The sequence below is a fragment of the Colobus angolensis genome, unplaced genomic scaffold (genome assembly GCF_000951035.1).
Source record: "Colobus angolensis palliatus isolate OR3802 unplaced genomic scaffold, Cang.pa_1.0 Scaffold7, whole genome shotgun sequence".
Taxonomy (NCBI): Eukaryota; Metazoa; Chordata; class Mammalia; order Primates; family Cercopithecidae; genus Colobus; species Colobus angolensis.
Genome location: NW_012120709.1, coordinates 27622944 through 27643991, shown reverse-complemented (window position 1 = coordinate 27643991; position 21048 = coordinate 27622944). Strand labels below are relative to the sequence as shown.

Sequence of the window (21048 nt, the reverse complement as noted above, 5' to 3'; positions counted from 1 at the left end):
GCTTTCGCCATGCTGCCCAGGCTGGTCTTGAACTCCTGAGCTCAAGCAATCTGCCCTCCTTGGCCTCCCAAAGTGGTGGGATTATAGGTGTGAGCCACTGTGCCTAGACTGCTACCACATTTTTAGGTATTTATTACAGTAGCACCCCAATCTTCTGTTTTAATCTGTTTGGGCTGCTAGAACAAAATACCACAAACTGGGTAGCTTATAAACAACTGAAATTTATTTCTCACAGTTCTGGAGGCTGGGAAGTCTAAGGTCAGGGGGCTAGCAGATTCATTGTCTGGCGAGAGCCCACTTTCTGGTTCATAAATGGCACCTTCCAGCTGTGTTCGCATGTAGTGAAAGAAGAAATGAGCTCCCTCTGGCCTCCTAAGAGCACTAATCCCATTCATAAGGGCTCCACCCTCATGACCTAATCACCTCCTCAAGATCCCACCTCCTTATACCATCGCCTTAGGAGTCAGAATTTCAATGTATGAATTTTGAGGGGACACAGATATTCAGATCATAGCAATGGGGGAAGGGAATAAGAAAATAAGCTTGAGAAATAAACCATCCTGCAGAGAACTAGAAGTAGAAAGAAAAACCAAGGACTTGATTAATTTATTCTTATCTCCTAGGTAGAGGGTTAGCCAAATCTTACTAGCTGACCTTGCCTACAATATGGTTTTTCCTACTGTAAGAGAAAAGGGAGAGAAGAGCCACATTATAGGGAAGGTCAGCTAGTAAGAATGCTGAACACTTATCCACTGTTCTGTGCTGGTAAGTGGAAGGGGAAATCTTCCCCAGTGTTGGTATAATTATGAATGTCAAATACGTCAACTGCTGAGTGGGCTCCTCTGCTCTTACTTAAGCTCCTGCTAACAAGGGGCACAGTCTTATTGTGTCCCAAAGCAGAAGCCATGGGGTAGGCTGGCTCTGGATATTTCTACAGTCCCCCCACCATCACAACCCCCAGGACCCCAGTTTCCCTGCCTCTGTTCTTGTCACACTCAGGCTAACCTGACACCTGGGTAACTGTGGGTGTCAGCAATGTTCCAGTTCATACCTTTTTTTTCTGGCATAAGTGTTCATTTATTGCACCCCCTTTCACTCTCACTATAGAGTCATTGTCCTTGTGTCCCACAGTGCTTAGAGCAGGAGATCCCAGAGAACTCTTGTCCCCAGGTGTAATTCCTTACTTCATTCCTCTGACCCTGTCCTCAACTTATGGTTAGCAGATAGCTGATAAGCCTCGCCTGTTTGCTTGCTTTTCTTCTGCCTGCGTTCTGGCCATTTCCCTCTTCCACAGTACCTCTCCCAGGATGTAGGTGGGGGCAGGGGGAGGAGAGAGAAGTGGAGTCACAGAGGCATAGGTCTTGGAACTGAAAGAAAGTTCCATGGGAATGGTCATAGGGAGCCAGCATGTACCGAGCACGTACTGTGTGCCAGACTTTGTACTGGACATTGCCCTGTGGCTATTCTATTTAATTCTCATAACAGTCTTAGGAGGTCCTTATCATTTTCTCCTTTTACAGATGAGGAAATTGAGGATCGAGGCTGGTGTGACTTGCAAGTGACAGAGCCTGACTCCTCCTAGTCGAGCTCCAAAGCCAGGTTCTCTCCACTTCTCTCTGCTGCCTGTATACCATTGCTGAGGAGAGGCCGCCAGGGCCAGCTACAGCCCAGGAGCCCTACCTCCTAGAGGGCCCTGTCTCACAGACAAAGAAAACGGAGCTCAAACAGGCCACTCAGCTGGCGGTGGTGGTGTAGGGATTTGAACAGGTCCAGCCCCAGAGCTCAAGCTGCTCATCGCCATGGGCTGCTTGGCCTTGGTTCCCTTTTCACTGGAGCACCCTAAACTACTGGTGTTCATGTGGGGAAGAAAGATGAGAACTGATATTAGCTAGAAGGAGATGCTTCTTCTAGATGGATTTTTACTTATGCTGGCTTTCTTTGGTCCCACTGGTATATCTAATCCTAAACTGTTTATTTTGTTATTTGAGAACAGTTCAATGGGGGAAAATCCATGTACAGAACTCAGCTCCTAATCCCAGCATATGAAGACAGTGCTGGAGGAGGGGGGTCTGTGTTTTGGAAGAGCAGATCTTAGTGGTCATTTCTAGCCTGGCACAGCATGGCTCAAGAAGTCAGCTGCCTCCCGGCATCTCAGGCTCCTTCCTGCTTCCCAGCCCTCTCCCTGCCTGTCCCCACATCACCCTGGGTCAGGACTCTGCCATCCACCAAGCCACTCTCCCCAGCAGGGCAGGTATATTCAGAGACGCTTGGAAACCATTTGGCAAAAGGAAAAGGAAGCCATTGTTAGCTTGCAGTTGGAGTCACATAACCTTTTCTTTCTGAAACATTTACATTCACATCCACATCTCCCTGTCGCTACAGAAAATTGAGGAATCCGTGCCCTATGCTTGGACGATGGAACAGAGCCACACAAAATTAGCAGAGCTGCTGGGCCTGAAAGAAATGACGGTGTCCCTTTCCTTCTAAAAAAAAAAAAAATCGGACTGAGAATGAAAAAGAATTGTAATCAAAATACAAAATAGGAATAAAGCATGAAGCTTTATTTTTCAACTACTGATAATCATACACATCATCCCCAAATACAGGAAAGTGGAGGGAAGCTAGTGAAAAATTTTTCTAGCTTGAAATGCCGGCATCTATCTACAAGGGTAAGTATAGTGCTCAACAGCACAATATAAATTTAAAAGGGAAAATCTCCAAACTTCTGTATCTGAACTCTTAGCCTTGATTTGATATACAGAGTTGTCCCTAGAGAGACTAACCAAATAGCAAGCACACTGGCATTTCAACCACAGTAATAGCTCACTTTCCTCATTATGAGACTGATAAACTGCACAGACCTGGGAAAGGCAGAGCCAGAAAGAGTGGAATTAGTTCCCTGGGCCTGCCTTTTGTTGGATATGCTACATCAATTAAAACTACAACACATTTTTCAAAAAAAGAAAGAAATCCCTGCATTGGCATCAGTTCTGGTTTGTAATCTCTGTAATGACCTCCATGCATGGGGATTAAGGATTGCACGGGGTTGCAGCAATCAACCCCTTGTGGTCTTGGTTGTTACAGCTTGAATAAATACACGGTTGCAACAAGGTCTTGATTAACATTATGAAAATTGGGGCCTGCACAAATTGAGTAATTGCTAGTAGCTTTTTGCTTTCTCTTTTTTGTTGATGTCCCTGCTTGAAATCCAGGTGGACAGTGACAGGAATCATTTGCATATGCTAAACTGGCCAGCAGAGACCCATGTTCTTCTCTGTTATTCTAGGTGGGAGTTGGGGACTCTATTCAAGGGGTGTCTGGGCAGAGCTTTCATGGGACTTTCCCAGCCAAGCCTCACTAAGGAAGTCACCAAAGCCAATCCAGGTGCCTGCACAGGTGGTGTCTCTGGAGACATCAATCGATTTGGAGGTTTCTCTGAAAATGAAGCAGCAGCTCTTGAGCAAACAGAATTGGGGCTGAGGTGGGGTAAGGATTGTTAATCAAAGGCTGTAGTGAATTGGGGGTTTATACTGCATTTGCACCATCCACAGGGCATGGCTATGTGGCTACAATTATTGCAAGCCAGGACCATGAGAAACTTATCTCTTTCCAGTTTTTCTGAGCTGTGCATGTGTGTGTGTGTGTGTGTGTGTGTGTGTGTGTATGTGTGTATGTGTCAGTGTGTGTGTCTACCAGTGTTTATGAGGGAACTAGGAATATAAATGTACTCTAAGTTTAAAAGCAGATAGACATGTTGAGGAGAGAGCTTAGGATAGCTCTTGTACACATACAATTTGGCCCAGTGAAGTATTTTACAAGCTATTTGCAAGGCAGGGAGAGCCGTGCATCTCTCTGGCACTGTAGAGAGACAAACAGCAGAACCAGTAGATGTGGGGAAGTCTTCCCTAGGCTGAAGAATCTCCAGCTTCTCCATTTCCCCATGAAGGACAGGGAGGGTCTCACCTTGACTTTTCCATAGCTTCCTTTGGGGATGAGAATCTTGTAGCCATTCACCTCCACTGAGAGCTCCTTCACCCAGGAGACAGCTGAACCCCCGCGGTGTTCATTCTTGGCCTCTACACTGAAGAAAGGGAGGCTGGAAGTCTGCAAACACTGTCGGGCCAGCAGGTAGGCACAGGAGCCTTGGAAGTGGAAGAGGAAGCCATCAAAAGTGTGGTAGTGTGGCTCCCCAAACACCACGCACGTGCTGGTTTCCACAGCGCTGCAGTAGAAGAATTTGCCTTTGGGTTCGCACACCTCGTAGGGGCTACAAGAAGCCTCCTGGCAGTAGATCTCATTGTTGAAATCCAGACAGCGGCACTTGATGGTGCAGTTCAAGTCATCCCAAAACACCTCCCCTCGCCGAAGGAACTGTCCTGGGGAATAATGACATTAGAGCCAACATTTACTGAGCATTTACCCTGTGTGCCAGGCATTGGGCTAAAAGCTTTACTTCCATCATACCATTTAATCCACGTAAGAACCTGTTAGGGAGGTATGGTCGCCCTCATTTGACAAATGAGGAAACTGAGGCTTAAGAGAAGTTGAGTAATTCATCCAGGATCACTCAGCAACTCCGTGGTAAAGCCAGGATTCCAAGCGGAGTCTGTCTGAATCCAGTCTAAGCTCTTGGTATTATTATCTCCATGGCTGGTGAGCAAACTCACATTCAAGGAAAACCACATTATCATTAATCCATGGAAAAGGGTATGACACTTGGAAGTCATTTCCTGCCTTTTCTTCCGAAGGAAGAGCCAGTTTACCCAGGTTACTCAGCAACACTCATTGTTTGTTTGCTAATTTGTTCATTCATTTAACAGACATTTGTTGGGGGCCCAGTATGTGCCGGAAAAGGTCAATAGCACTAATCAGGAGTCAGATGTATGAGTATAAATCCCAAGCTCCCTGGGAAGATTCTGGAAAGCGCTGACCACTTTCTTGGCAGGTTTAAAGGCTCATGTAATCCTGCAGATGCTGCTTAGGCAGGATTTACACCTATGCAAATTGTCTTCTTTCCCACTCTAGGGCCCTGTCCAAGTCCAGGACTCCTCTCTGTCTATGCACTGGACAGACCTTCTTGACAAATTCTAGGTCAGGAAGAAAATGAGGAAAGGGGAGGGGAATGGTTTGAAGGGATGTGATAATTTTAAAAACACTTTTGTCTTTGGTAGAAGTATAGTCTTTAAAATCATTTCCATAAATAAATGACTCCCCCACCAAAAAACTTTGAAATTTTCTGGTTGCTAACATCAACTTTTAATTGAAGTAGAAAGATTCCTGGGCTGGGGGCTGTGATCTAGTTCTTGCTGGGGGGTTGGGGTCAAGAGAACTGGGCAGCAGTTACAAATCTGCAATCAATTTCCAAGACTACTCACTCAACTTCCACCTGTCTGTTTTCCTAACCTGTAAAATGTGGATACTGCTATTTCTCATCCTTGTCTCACAGGGAACAGTGATGCTATAAAAAAGTTGACACAGGTTGATAGAAGTAGAAGCACTTGTAAAATAAGAGTGTCTGAAAAGGCAAGTATCAAAGACACAGCATTAAGAAATGTAAATAACATCTCGAGTTTTTATAAAACTGACTATGGAGTGAATAGCACAAGGCTGCAAGGTTAACCCAAGTCAGGGGTGCGGGTGCATCGGTAACAGTCTTGGCTCTATCTGCCCAACAGGAACAATGACGCTTCAACAGGCAATTCTATTTTATACCTGTTGAGAATAGGGTTGAAAAATGAGAGAATAGATTTAGTCACATTCCCAATAGGTCATGTGCATCAGCCCTGAAAACAGGTCCTCAATCCTCTGCACTCTTTGGCACTAGTTCAGGGCTGTATGTATTGTGACAGCCTCCACTCAGCATCATTTCCAGGCCCTGCTTTTTCAGGCTTTCAATAAACGAGAGGAAAATGCCTTTGAATAGAGGGGGTTTGGACCAAAAGGTAGACTCTTTGAGATAATTTTGTTTGTGGAATGATGATATAATAAACCAGCTCTATGGAACACTTCCCCTGCTATACCCCAGGCCAAATCCCAATCTTATTAGATTGATATATGTCCAGAGGCACATAAAAATGCATAGCAGTCTATATAAGGATATTTAATACGTCCTGGATATGAAACCCAAACCTGTAACTCAGGAGGAAAAGAATGAAGTCAAAGTGGAGACAGTGTACACAGCTGGCATTTGACCAACTCCATAGCTCTGCAAGCCAATGTTTTCTATTATCACAACATTTCATTCCCAGGACTCAGGTAAGAGGCTGTCACTGGGCACTCATGTTGTATGGCCATAGCCAGTCATCTCTGTGATGCCTGGACAAAGGGAAGAGGTATTTGGGTAAGAGTCTGCAACTACTCAGGCCCTTGGTCCAGGCTGTACAAGGGAGGGACAGAATGTGGTATTGAGTTGGTATCCCTCACAGACCTTAAGTGATGCTGTATTTATACTCTGTAGGGGAGGAGGGTACAATCTCAAATCCTAATGAGCTCTGGAACTAGATTATTTCCTATCCAGTTAATACCAGCTTAGCTGCAAAACATTTATTTGTTATTTTTAACATGGGGGATTTTACAGAGTCCACAGAGGCAAGAGCCCAGGCAGGCCATCTTCACACATGACCTACCTTAGAGCAGAGGCACTAATCACAGCACAGGGAATGGGGCAGAGGGCACAGGTGTGTCAGACCGTGTGAATGTGGCTTTTCTGTATATTAAACACAGTGAGCCCAGGTGCAGTGGCTCACACCTTTAATCCCAGTGCTTTGGAAGGCTGAGATGGGATGATGGCTTGAGGCCAGGAGTTCAAGACCAGCCTGGGCAACATGCTGAGACCCTGTCTCTACAAAAAATAAAAAATTAGCTAAGCATGGTGGTGGTTTCTGCAGTCCCAGCTACTCAGGAGACTGAGGTGGGAGGATCACTTGAGCCCAGGAGTTTGGAGTTCAAAGTTACAGTGAGCTATGATCATGACACTGTTCTCTAGCCAGCCTGGGTGACAGAGAGAGACCCTGTCTCCTAAACAAACAATAACAACAACAACAAATTGAAGCTGAGCCAAGAAAGAACCCTGAGACCTTCCAGGGCTGTCAAGACAAGCAGCAGTCCAAGCTTCTATCTGAGGGGGTAAGGGCACCTCCTCATTCCTATCCAAAACTTCCTTAGAGGTCTGGAAACATTTCCCATGGTCTTCCTCTGTGTTTCCACAGTACCCTAAACACGTGTCTATCATAATATGTCTTATGCTGTGTCATCATTGTTCCCATGGCTCTGTCTCCTCTACCATAGTAATGTCATGGGCAGCTAGAGTAGCTTTATCTCCAGCACCTCACAGAGTGGCTGGCATTTCAATGGAACTCTTAAAATGTTTTTCAGAAAGATGCAATGGCTTGCTGAATGGCTGGATGACTTGATGGATGGGTTGGTGGATGGGTAAGTAGGTGGATGGGTGGGTAGGTGGATGGATGGGTGGGTGAATGGGTGGATGGATGAATGGATGGATGGGTGAATGGGTGGGTGGATGGGTGGATGAATGGGTGGGTAGGTGGATGGATGGGTGGGTGGGTAGGTGGATGGATGGGTGGGTGGATGGACTAATGAACAGAGGCATTATTTCCTGCTTCTAATTTCTGTAGCTTCTATTCCTGGAAGTAGAAATATTATCAGAAATTCTGTTTTCTAAATATTTTTGGACACATAAAAGCAGGAATTCATAAACCAGGATGTTTCTCTGAAAGTGCACGGCGAGTTTGCACATCTAAAGGGGTTCGATAGTTCAGAAAGGCTCCAAACTTTAGGTACCCAATGTGAAGGACATCCATCCAGGTTCAACTACAGCTTGTTCACAGAGACCTAAAGTCAGCTTTGATTCTCCTCAAATTCCTGCACGTTTTGCTGATGCTGGGAAGATTTTAGGAGAAGTTACCGTAAAGACTTACACTACGTTTTGTTTCTTTTTTTTTCTAATCATTCTAGGAAGTACTGATTTACCCTCATAGGAGCTTGACAATACTCCAACTGCACCCACTCCTGTGGATCTACAAAGTGCAGATGGCAGAGTGAGAATAAGGATGAGAAGAAAAACGTAAAGGGCAGGGGGAGGAAATGGCAACAACAACAACGAAAATAATGTTAAACAGGAGGGTTCCCTTCTGTCCCTCTGGCTGAGAAATCACTCAAGATCCTGGTCCATTTCGGAGTTGTTCAGAACTGAGAGCTGTGTGCACACCCCAGAAAAGGACTTCCAAAGCCGCAAGTTAGCAAATGCAGGGGTTTTAGCTCCTGATGTGATGAATGTGCATGCTAAAATTACCTTGATCTCCATTACCCAGCTGAGAGATGTCAAAAGAGTAAGGCTTCGGGAATGAGTCCGCCCCCATGGCTTAAAAGCTTGCCTGTCAATCTACCCTAAACAAACCCTGCCTTGCCATAGACAGAGGAAAAGCTTTACCCCTGGAGGTGCAGCCATTGGCTGGGTCAATTTCCTTTCCGTCAACTTTAAATGCCCAGCGGCCTGGAACATTGACGTTTGTGGTCTCCTGGATATTCACGATCTCGGGCGTTCTTGACCCCGGGAGACTGAAGAAATTGGTGAGGTTTCCACCATTAAATCCTGCCTGCAGCACAAAAGGAAGACAAGAATTTTTGAGTACAAAAATCCCCCATGGGTTAACTGGCCCTACTGTCTTATTTTTAGAATCCAGCACCTCTAAAATCAAGCGCCTTCTTTTCCTGGAGTCATTGGGGCCAGCATTCCAGGTGAGAAAGGACTGCCTAGTTCATCTCATAGCCGAAGCAGGGTGCCAAACATGGGCAGGACTAGCCTCATGGTCCACCTGCGAGATTAGACGTGCGTCTCTAGTTAAAAGCTGGTGGCAGGATTCCCTCCAGAATGCTGAGCCACAGAAGCAGAGAGTGCAGTGACGGAAACACGCGGGGGATGAAGTGGAGAGTCACCTACCTGTGCCATCACTCCACCAAGACCCGTCAGGGGGTCACCGCCACTAGCTGTCCCCGTGGTCCAGTTGATCTCGTAATAATTGAAGAGGGTGAACGTGTAAGAGCCATCGGACACCAGGACGGCCTGGAAGGTGTTCACCTACAGGATAGGAATGCGCAGTCTCATGACTTGCACTCCCCAGGAGGTCCTGCCCCAGGGAGGTCCTCCCCTCACCCTGCGCCCTCCCCACCCACAGGCAGCTCAGAGCTGCTCTGCAGCCAGGCCCTCCAGCTCTGACTCCTCTCTGAATTTGTTCTCACCTCCGGTAGGAAAAGCAAGACATGTGGGATTGTGCATCTAAAAGAGAAATTGCCTGAGATAAACCCAGAGTCTGACTCAGCGTCCGCTTACATCTCTGACTTCTACCAGACAGAAAATTCAGAGGCCCGGCTAAGCATGTGATAATGTGAAAGCACCTATAGATGGCAGCATGAGAATAAACTACAGAAAAGACTCGGCCGGGGACCAGGATGAAAGCACCCATTCCCCTTGCAGAGTGGGTTGGAAGAGGGAGCAGATACCAGTCCCCGTGATTAAAGTCGCCATGTGGATTGTGCCCTTTCCCTTCCCGGAAAACAACATTAATCTTGATGAGATGTCTCCCTTTTTAAAAATGAAAGTGAGAAAGTGATTTTTAAAAAGCACTTTGTGGAGAGAAATTACTCCTCTAATTGAGCATTTGTACATCACTTTATTTCTGCAAAATCATCAACATTCATCTGTACCCCAGACCAATGCTAAGATCATATTGGCCCACGCATATCTTATAGCTAAGAAAACTAGGCACTCTGGGAAATGAGTTACTGGAAATTTCACAGTGACCCAGCAACAGAAAACGGGATTTGCGCCAGATTCCCAGTCCATCTCTCAGAGCACTGCCATTCCATGCTGTCTTCATCTTAAACTTTTTAGGATAGAGATGTTACTTAAATTCATATGAAACTTGTAAATGGTTTTCAGAAATAAGCTGTAGCAAACCCTGTCCTTTATATTTTCCGCTTGCTAATCCTTACCCCTTGTCACATGTTTTCAAAAAATTTAATAGAGTTAAAAGGAGAGGCTGCATTGACCTTTTTCTATTCAAACCTAGCACTTTTCCCTGCTGCCTGACACTGTCCTGGTTAACAGTCTGTCTGATGCAGAGGAAGACACAAATCCTTATCCTGTGTAATCAAACTGCGGTAGAGGATCTTGGAAGCCCCAAATCTCCCCATTCTAGATGATCCCAGAAAGGGAGGCAAGCTACGAGTAAGAAGAGCCCTTTTTGTACAGAACTTTTCTTCCCACGCTCTGTGCTGGCCACAGCTGATGGCGTTTGTGATAGACTTGCTCAGGTATATGCCTTCAGTCTCTGGCCCCATTCGACAGAAGAGGAAAGTGGGACACAGAGATGAGTGAGCAGTAGGTTCAAGATTGCTGTAAGGTCACCAGCAAGCTCTTTTTCAAGGGACAGGTGCGAAGTCAAGGTCACACAAGGACTAAAGCTAGAGCCTCCTTCAGACCAGGATTCTCCTTCAGAAGGGAATTCCTTCTCCCACAACGAAGCTGGAAATATCTGGTCCAAGCAGGTCTCAAGAGCAATCCATTTCCAACCCCTGAAGTCACCTCTAAACCAACCAGCCATCCCAGTGACACCCCAGAGGCTGACCGCCACCAGCACGCCCCTTGGCTCACTCTCACACATTCCTACACTACAGAATTCTTCAACATTCATTCTAAGACTCTTCTGGATAAAAAAACCTTTTTTGCTTCGGAGGACTTCAGCCATACCCGGAGGAGGCAGCTGAAGAAAGAAGAGTCTGGGATTTGGAGTTGGAGAACTTTGGTTTGAACCCCTGCTGTGTCTCCTAGGAGATACGAATCCTATCCTTTTTCTTGCCACTTGAACGAGATACTTGGCCTCTCTGGGCCTGTTGCCTTCCCTTGAAATTGGAGACAGCACTTGTGCGGGAACATTTTGGGGAGGGTTAAATGATATGCAAAAGTAGCCTTCAGCACCAGACACATAGTAAGCCCTCAATAAATACTAGTTTTCCTTCCTCGAAGTAAACACGTCCCCTTTCCTTCCCTTCTGTTGGCCTCACAAGAGAATTTTTGCCTGTAAAAGACCTCTCAAGCCCAGTGTTTAGCTGGCCTGTGATTTGTGTTTCTATACGGAAGGGGAAATGTGGAATAACAGGATGAAAGAGGTGGGGCCAATTTCAAAGATGGGGATGGATAGACACTTTCGCAGCTCCAGAGAACTACACCATCTTTTTTTCTCCAAGGAGCTCAAAGCACTTAGAGGTTACCTCATTCATCCTCATAGAAAGAGTTCCCACCTAGTTCAGAAATTTACTCCAAAGTACAAGCCAGAAAGTATCTAAATTATCTTGCCATTTTTATTGCCAATGGAAGTTTTTTTTTGAAAAACTGGTGGTCAGCATTTGATGGGCATTTCTTCCCCCCACCCCATGCCACTAAAATTTATCAATTGCTGGCATCCTGCATTCTAATGCTGTAAGATATGAGGCTTAAAGGATATAAAACATCACCCGAGGAGTTGTTAGCGATCCACAACGTGACAGAGGGAAATGTATGCTTCTTTAGAGGTTATTTCTAGCCAATGCATCCGCTGTTTAAACTTGTGTCTTTCTGTTCTACTGAACCTCTTAACGATCAAGTGCTTCTTGATGCTCTGGCTAGAAGGTGCTAAAACATAATGTGTTCGTGGTGTTGCAGCTGTGAACTGCAAACCCAGCACTTTTTCACCTCTCCCTAACTCAGTTGGTTTTGTTCCACCCCTAAACAACTGACTCATTGCCAAGGAAACTGGAAAACAGATGGAATTGAAAATAATCCTAAGTAAGTGGAAGGCAGATTTTTTGAGTTGTCTTTGCTTACTAGAAATTATACAGTTGAAGATGTGTCTACTACTTCAAAACTCTCCACTGGCAAAGTCACCCAAACAAGCTGCAGGCTTTTGTGAAAACTGCATTTTGTCCCTTTATGTAGAAAGCTGATTATCTCTGCGATAATGCCAGTGATAATCTTTCTTATTTGACTTTTATTTGACTGCTCATTTGGGATTTCAGAGCAGATGTTGAAATTTTGTTCATGAAACACTTTCACTGCCCACTCTAATTAACATCAAATATGAATAATTTCAGCCCTGGTCACAATAAAAAAAAAAAAAATGTCACAACATAATGAGCCAGTTCATTTGGGCCCAAACTCGGGACGCTATTTTTCTCTTCCAACCAAATTTTACTGGGGAGAGAGGGAGGAAATTAGGGATGGAGGGAGGCATTTGTACCTCTGGCAAGAGAAAAGGACCTTTGGGTCCCTAGATGGGCTCCTAAGCATGTGGCCTGGAATGGGTCTCCGTGCCTCAATCACTCTCCTGCAAAACAGGAATGTCACTTACAGCGGGAAAGTTCTTGAGGGTTTTTTTAGGCATTAGTAATGAGTTGTGATGGGGGGACATATCTTCTGAAATATTACAGCTGACTGGGCTGGTTAGCTGTGATAGTTCCCTCTGTTTCCTGCAAAGTGGGTAGCAAGACTCATTAGTTTAACTCAAGGGAACTGACACTCCTTAGCTCTAATAATTAGACTCTTTCACGGTAGCGAAGATGGACAAGAATTAGATGTCAGGTTATGAAGTGGAAAGCGGAAAATTTGAATTATTACAGGTGTGGTGCTGCTGCCTCCATAAAACGTGACTTCCTCCCATGTCACAATGAAAACCCAAGTGGCAGAGAAGGTTGCCATGTCTTTGAAGTACTTCCTGATGTCCTTGGTGGCTCTTTTCAAGATGACAGGGTCCATGGTCTCTCTGTAATAGATCTCGCCTCGAATTCCATTGTGCACATCTGCCCAAAATGGGGCGATGAAGGCCCTCCCATCCGTCAGGGGAAAGGATTCCGGCGTGAACTGGCTCACTAGCACGTTGAAGGAAACAACTCCGTTGTTATTGACCTACGAAAATAAGAGAGGTTTTGCACAGTGGATCTGAAACCATAACAACTTCAGAGTCACAGACCAAGACAGACATTCGCCTAATTGTATGAATGAAAAAAACTTCTAAACTACTGAATTAGAACCCCCAAACGCCGGCTTCCATTGCTCAAACTAAGAGGTTTGTTTACTTCCAGACGAACTCATTGGTTTTCTTTCACATTCAATTTGTAACCAGCTTCATTTCTGATTAATAATCAGTCTCATTTTCATGTTCCCTATCCTGTCTCTATTACGCTTATCAAATGCTCCTGAGTTGTGCTTGTGCATGTGTGTACGTGTGTACTGCAGGTGAGATGTGCATGTGTGTGTACTGCAGGGTGTGTGTGTACTGGGATGAGGTGTATGGGTGTGTTCTGGGGATGGGTGTGTATGTACTGCGGTGAGGTGTGTAAGAGTGTGTGTACTGGAGTGGGGGTATGTGTGTATTGGGGTGAGGGGTGTGTGAATACTAGAGCATGTGTGTGTACTGGAGTGGGCTTTGTGTGTGTATTCTGGGGTGGGGAGTGTGTGTGTGCGTACTGGGGATGGGGTGTGTGTGTATACTAGGATGTGTATGTGTGTGTTTGTGTACTGGGGTGGGGTGTATGTATACTAGGTTGGGGTGTGTGTGTGTGTGTACTGGGGGTGGTGTGCATGTGTGCTTACTGAGGAGGGACATATATGTGTGTACTGGAGGTGATGTGTATGTGTGTATGTATATTGGAGTGTGTGTGTGTGTACTGGGGGTGGTGTGCATGTGTGCTTACTGAGGAGGGACATATATGTGTGTACTGGAGGTGATGTGTATGTGTGTATGTATATTGGAGTGTGTGTGTGTGTACTGGGGTGGACAGTGTGTGCATACTGGAGTGGGTGTGTATATATGTATGTACTGGGAGTGGGTTGTGTGTGCTTACTGAGGTGGGATGTATATGTGTGTAATGGGCATGGTGTGTGTGTGTGTGTATACTAGGGAGGGTGTATACGTGTGTGTGTACTGAGGGTGGTGTTTGTATGTATATTGGGGTGTGTATGTGTATGTACTGGGAGTGTGTGTGTGTGTGTGTGTGTGTGTGTGTACTGGGGGTGGCGTGTGTGTGTGTGTGCTGGGCCAGACAGGGAGTAACATGGGTACTAAAGATAGATTCTCAGGGTCACTAATACAAAATAAGTGGGAAAAATAAATAAGCATGGAAGTAAAGTGAAATTTGAAAATTGAGGTGCTCTATGTTAGGCCTTGCTCCCTATTTTATGACGAAAGAGGAGTGTCAGAGAAAGAGAAATCAAACACTCCGTCCAACTCCAGTCTCCGACAAACAATATTCTGCTTTGGGTGAGACATTTAAAAGACCTCCACTGATGTCACAACCACTCCTGTGCTCAGAGTAAGGACAAGGTTAAGACCTACAGATGCCCAGTTCCATTCCAGCTCGTGTGGTGTGATAGTGTCTTGGTACAATTGCTGCATAAAAATTGAGGCATGACTACGTTGTTTATATAAATGACTATCTTATGGTGATTTCTTCATGATCTGTAAATGGCTTAGTAAACCAATTAAATAGGAAACCTTACTGGAAATCACAAGCCAAGATACACCCTCAGTTTACAAGGGACCTGCAAACAATTCAACCTCTGCCTGAATCTTTAGCTCTGTACATTGGTAGATAAACTGATTTAACTCCGTGGCTTACATGGCTTCAGCAGCAGAGGTGCCTGTAGCAAAACTGCAATTCTTGGATATAGAAAACCTGGAGATAATTTTCCTATACACTCCAATCGTATGTTAATTTCCTGTTAACCAGTAACATTATGGACATTAACAGTGGCCCAGATCCCAGAGGCAAGTTATCAAGGCCTGGCCCAAGGGTAGGTCTACATGTTTGGAAGTAAGGCTTTGGGTTTGGAAGAGACATTAAGAGTCTGTTGTCTTCCAGCAATAGGGAACATCCTAGAGGCGTGAAGAAAACTGCACTACTCAAAGTGTTGGAAACGCAAGGAACAATGTATCCTCGAATAAGTCTGTCTCAGGTTAAGGACCCTCCTGTTGCAAGGGCAAGAAAAAATTCTTCAGACTCCATATCACACAGTGCAACAGAGAAGTAAAACTAGCTTAACTGGGCTTCCAGTACGGAAGTCCTCACTCCCTTATTGCCAAAATCAGGTCAACACATCCCAAAACTTAAAACCAGCTATTGCAGACTAGGGAGGCCCTGTCGTGAGTAGAGAATAAAAGGCGTTTCAGGATGTCAGAGTGAAGTGTTTGCTAGGGAACAATAGGTGTAATTAAAACACACAGACTGGCAGAGGAAGCTAGTGATGACTCACATGTGTCTTGATTATATCCTATGGTTGAGATCAGTGGTTCTCAAACTTTTGTGGGCATCAGAACCACTTGGAGGACTCACTAAAACACAGATTGCTGGCTCCTCCTCCCAGAGTTTCTGACTCAGTAGGTGTGGGGTGGGGCCTGAGAAATGACATTGCTAATGAGTGCCTGTGCAACCCCGCATCTGCAGGTTCAGGGATCACCAGTTAGGTAATGGAACAGGGAACTCTTTTCTAGCGGGAATCATCCTGGAGCCATAAATCAAAAGTTGGGAAGAGAGAGGTCCCAGAGGTAGAGATGGCCAGAGGTGGACATGCTTAGGGTTGCATTCTTCCTCCAGGGATGTCGTATAATCCCTCACCCAGCTCTTTAAGGCCAACAATAAAGGCAGGCTCGGTTGCTCTTAGTGCGGGTTGGGCGATGGGATCCTCTGGCCTATCTACAGACCCATATTGAGGGTGGCCAATTCTGCAAACAACTTTGATATAATAGTTGATTACCCCTCTACTGTGTTTCGACTCTGCTTCAAATTGGTAGGAAGCCCAAGAATAGCAGATGCCTAAACTTTTCACACCCCCAGAAGGGAAAGAAAAATGATATTGCTCCTACTGTGGTTCATTGTATCTTTTTATCTCATTGAGTAGCAGAAATAATGTTCATGGCATTGGGGCTTCTGCTTCACTTCTATGTTTAATCACCCACAAAAGCAATTTATTACCCTGTATACTCCTCCACTATGAACATTAGCCATTAAATATACCTTTGACTTTCTTAATCATAAAACCTATCAGCTCATGAAATCTCAGAACTTGTCGTTTTGGCTGCCAATAAATCCTCCCTTCTCAGAGCTCTGGAAGAGGACACTTAAAATGCTTTTCTTAATGACAAACAAAAGGGAGAGCCAGAGAGCAACAGCTGGGCTGCTTCTCCACTTACATAGACAGTGCGGTAAGGAACGCCAAAGAAGAAAACTGGGATGGCCAACTTAATCTCAGATGAGCTTCCATCGTCTACTTTAGGGGTTTTGGTATCATTCTGCCAAAATGGATACATGAGCTCCCTGGGCTGAGCTGTCAAGAGAGATGATGGTTAGATAGATGGCAGCTCCCTCTTCCGTTTGGCAAGCTACATCCCTCCTACTTACTGAAGCCAGTTTCTTTCAGTAAGGCTTGCAAGCTGAACACAAGTCACACTGCCTTCTCATTCATCCTAAACCTAGGCCACACACAGTGCAGTATCTTCTGCCTCTGGGAAAGGGGAGAACGGGAATCATAATGTTTCTCCATAGGAGAAAGCGCTTTGTGCACGTTCTTGCACTTTCATGCATCTTGGTGACATCTATGGTTACAACTGGCTGGAAATTTGTGAAATTTCCCTGGAACCTTGAGCTTTCTGTGTACGGAGAGGCAGCCTCTAGGTCTGGCATGGCCACAGTTTTGAAGCTCCCTTTCTAGCTCAAGAATTCCACTATCATGTCTTTTCCTGAAAGGAGTTCCTTCCCTCTTGCCGCACAATTGGAGAAAATCCCAGATCCCAGAAGGAAATAAACAACAGTGGGAACTGGGACGAAAGTGGGAGGAGAGGATTTGTAGTAATTGGCCCATGAATGACCTTGATTGAGGGCTGGCCCTGCAAGAGGCTCTTTGCCCAAATCCTTTTTACAAAAGACAAACACAAGATCCTCCGGGGTCAGGGGGTTGGGTCCTTGAGAACTCTTTGGAGACGAATTGCAGGGCTCTGACTGGTCCTCCTGGTCACGGGAGAGCCATCACACAAACACACACTGCACCCCGCCGTGACAGGGTTACCCCCTCTCCTGGCAGCCCCGGCTTGCTGCTCCCAGGTTTCCCGTCCATACTGTTGCAAGGTGTGGCTCAGTTTTGTGGGAGAAATGAGACAAGTTCCCTAGGGTCTGCATCACTGAGGATCAAGTCCAATAGTATCTGTGAAATAATCTACATTTTGGGTGTTACTTTTCTCTGCCTCTGTCCTTTCTTCCCTGAATGAATATAAGACAATAGGACACTACCATTTTCTCCCTTTTGTCCTTCTTTTAAATTTCTCATTCTCGGGGGCAGTGGCAAGTCCATTCTGGGCATCAGCCACACTTCTTGAGGTACCTGCTTGCTGCCATGAGATGCCGATGCCCCCATTCTCATGTCGGGCCTTCTCCTCGGGAAAGTCCCTGCTCTGTGCCGATGGAAGCAATAGGCTGGGGAGCAACCGGCCAAGGACTGTCTTTGCTCCTTTGGGAGGCTTTTAGTGAACAGACAACAGCTCATGTAAAAGAGAGTGCAAAGGGGCCAGAAAGCAGGCCTCTTGCACCAGGCCAAGAGCCAGCTCTCCAGTTCTGAAGCAGGGAGCAAGAGGAGTTCTGCTTCAACGGAGGGCTAATTTCTTTCCAGGGGCTGACATCCGAGGAAAGCAGGGAAACGAATCTGGTCATTAGTGTATATGCATCGTCCAAACCCCAGAAGTTGCTGAGAAGCCGCCCGAATTTGAGCCTGTAGGAGGCCCTGTGTCAGATCATAGGCGCTCTGGGCCCATGAGCTGTATTTAATTTACAACCAGCAGGTGAAAAGGGGTCTTCTAACATTTCTATTTACATAATAGTAACAAATTAAAAATTCCTAGAAGGTACGAATTAAAAAAAAAAATCTTTATAATCGCTACTACAGTATTATACACAGGTACTTATTTCTCAAGTTAACAGTAACAAATTGTGTCCTGGCATGGATTTATCCTTCATGGGGAACTTTTTAGGAGTCGTGCCCAAGTATGAATGAGGGCTTAAATTCACACTGAATTATCATCATTTTTTGGAAAGATTAATTGGTATTTTGGGCTGCACTGATTGGCCAATCTGCCTAGGGAATGGAAAACCCATAATATCCCTTGGAGGAGACAGAAAACCATGGCCAGGGAGAATGACCCTAACTTCCTCTTCTGCTGCAAAGATGAGGCAGTTTGCAAGATTCTTCTCTATGCGGGTGATCCTAATTAGTTCACAATTTTGACTAGGAAAGAATGGACAGTTAAATATTTTTAATTTTAAGAAGGATACAAACAATAAGAATATCTAATATGGTAAATAATACTTGTCAAATGAAAAAGAGGGTGCTAAATACAAGGGCATAGGTTTAAACTACAGTAATTAACACCTCAGAAGCCATTATTATTAAAATATATATATAACTGTTAGCAGCATGGCCTATCAATAACATCAGAGTTGCTAAAAGAAAGAATATCCCTATCCATGCTTCCCCTAAGCCGAGAATTTCACAATAAACATAGCTATGTTTCCAGGATTTTTTTTTCCACCAAATAAAATGTACTTTCTTGGAGCTGGGGTAGGAGGTTGAAGTCACGGGCCCTCTTTCATTCTCATGGGGTTTCACACTGTGGTTTAACTGTTTAAATTCACCAACTCTGGAAAAACATTAGCGCTGCACAGGGGCTTGACATGTACACCTCAGACTTGTATTCATGTGCCACTTGAACTAGACAAACTCTCAAAGTAAAGAAAGGTGCCTTAGAATTTTAGCCATAAAATGTTAAAATCTATGTAGACTACCCCATCTTTGTCTAAAATCCAAAACAACAGTAGAAAAAAATATATGTGGCCTTTCACTTATGCAGGGCAATGCTACACAGAGAAAAAGAAGGAATCACTGAGGGGAATAATTATCTTATTTAACTTGAAGTTTTAGATTTGGGGGCCACGTAAAAGATCACTGATACACAAGCCACTGACATCAATACTATTGTAATTTCCTAGTTTTGGGCCAAAATAAGTAGATTATTTAAAGTCTCCACCACAAATGGGAATCAGTGATCAGACATGAGGTGCACATACACCTATCTTATCTACTTTTAATGGAAGTATTTTGCATTATTTTAAAGATCTACTCCATTAGCACAGGGCAAGCTGGTATATACAAATAGTATTTGAAGTTAAATAAGAAAAAACTGGGAATATAAGTAAACCTCATTTAAAGTTAATGAATTTTACCCTTGATAATAGAATTTAATTACATTTTTCTCTTGTATCTGTAGACACACATGCACCTGCCCTTACAATTATAGTTCCTAATAAAGGTGTCTCTTTATCAATTCAAGAGCATGCTGAGAGCTTTATGGAATTCTGTAGTACTCACCTTGGTGTCGTACAAGTGCGAAGATGAAAGAGACCCAAATTCTAAGGAATGATGAATAATTCATCCTGGAATTTTAAAAAGAAAAAGAAAAAAAAAATCCCCAGCTTGCCAGAGTAAATAGAACACCAGGTGCGTTTGGTGGCGAATCCCAAGACCATCAAAACCATCACAGAACAAATTCACATAACACCACCAACAGTGCTGAGTAGGGCTGACATCCCCTGAATGCTGGCAGGTCCTCCTAAGTTCAAAACTTCACGAACAAATTATAGATTCCCAGAAGAAGCCAGTCTGGAAGTGTAATGAGATCATTCGAACTGTCAAGTAATTATTTAGAATTAGTGAGAGCAGGGTGAGTAAAGGAAAGCTATCTCCTCTGCATCGAATAAAGCACTGAAAACTAGGACCCAACGCTAAAGATGCATGCAGGTCCTGGGTTGTGTCTCTGCAGCAGAAACCACATCCTAGTGAGACCTGGCTTTCCTAGTTTTCACAATAGCTTTCCATCAAGATCAAACAAAAGCTGGTTAAAACACAATGTGTTCTACAGCTAGGATAATTTAGAGTTTGCCATCACCTTCTCCATAGAAGGGAGTCGATCCATCATTCTGAAGTATTGACCCGATTCAGGGCCAGTCTACTCTGTTCACTGACTTCACATAGTGAAATGAATGATAGAAACATTAGTAATAAAAAAAGAACCAGTCCAGAATTGGAATCACAATAAAAATAGAATCCAGTGCACAAGCAACCAATTAATTCCAGCAAGTTAATTAAAGAAGGAACGCAGCAAAGATGAACTTGTTTTCGTGTTAGTTTACAATCAGTTGCACGGTGGCTTTACCCTCCATTAGGAGCACGTTTTGTCTGTGTCACTCTGCAAAGCTACAATGAGAACACGGATGCAAGCTCAAGTTAGATATCACTAAAGTGCATGGCTAGACCATGAAGTCTCCTCCTGACAGTATTCTTAAAAAGAAAAACCTTCCTCTTATCATTTGAAGTTACCACAATTCTTCAGCCAAACTTTCATGGGAAAGGCAATGAATTTATCCTGTGAGAGTTTTATTGCAAATCTTTAGTTGTCAAGTATATATGTTGTAATTTCAAGCACATATTAAATATTAGACAGTTTTGCTGGAAACGGTACAAAGGCTTTAGCAGAGATCACACACAGCTTTAATGGAGACAGATGCCACACAAGTTTAAGACTACAGCCCTTAGGGAACTGGTTCAGAGAGAAGTAAGGAGGATTGATTTAGATATTTGTATTTATAAAAAATGTCACTAACCTGTTCTGTAGAGGCTGGAGGAACTGAGTCAGAAATATTAAGCCAAATCTTGGTAAGCCAGGAAAAATTAGGTAAAACAAGAATTCATGTCAGTTCTCCTCAACTTGTTGCCAATAATTTCTGATTCCTGAAATGATGTCTGAATCCCGTACTCTTAAAACCAAAAATTAAGTTAGTCCTGCACTAGAGACAGGTAAGTGTTGAGTTGCAATCAAGTTTTTTTCTATTGATTAAGGAAAAGTAAATCTAAAGATCAGTTTCAGGATTGCGTAGAGAGGTTCTTTTCCTGAAAAA

General features: G+C 44.3%; 1 protein-coding gene across 1 annotated transcript in view; it reads right to left on the bottom strand.

The window, feature by feature from the left end:
- The window catches only part of TECTA (tectorin alpha), an 89083-nt gene extending 69557 nt beyond the window's left edge, over nucleotides 1-19526 (bottom strand). Inside the window, exons 1-6 of the mRNA XM_011926983.1 lie at nucleotides 19463-19526; nucleotides 16242-16375; nucleotides 12671-12958; nucleotides 8960-9097; nucleotides 8450-8615; nucleotides 3964-4376 (exon numbers count right to left, since the gene is read on the bottom strand). Coding sequence (XP_011782373.1) covers nucleotides 3964-4376; nucleotides 8450-8615; nucleotides 8960-9097; nucleotides 12671-12958; nucleotides 16242-16375; nucleotides 19463-19526 — 1203 coding nt within the window. The remainder of the gene's footprint in view (nucleotides 1-3963; nucleotides 4377-8449; nucleotides 8616-8959; nucleotides 9098-12670; nucleotides 12959-16241; nucleotides 16376-19462) is intronic.
- Between the last annotated feature and the right edge of the window lie 1522 nt (nucleotides 19527-21048).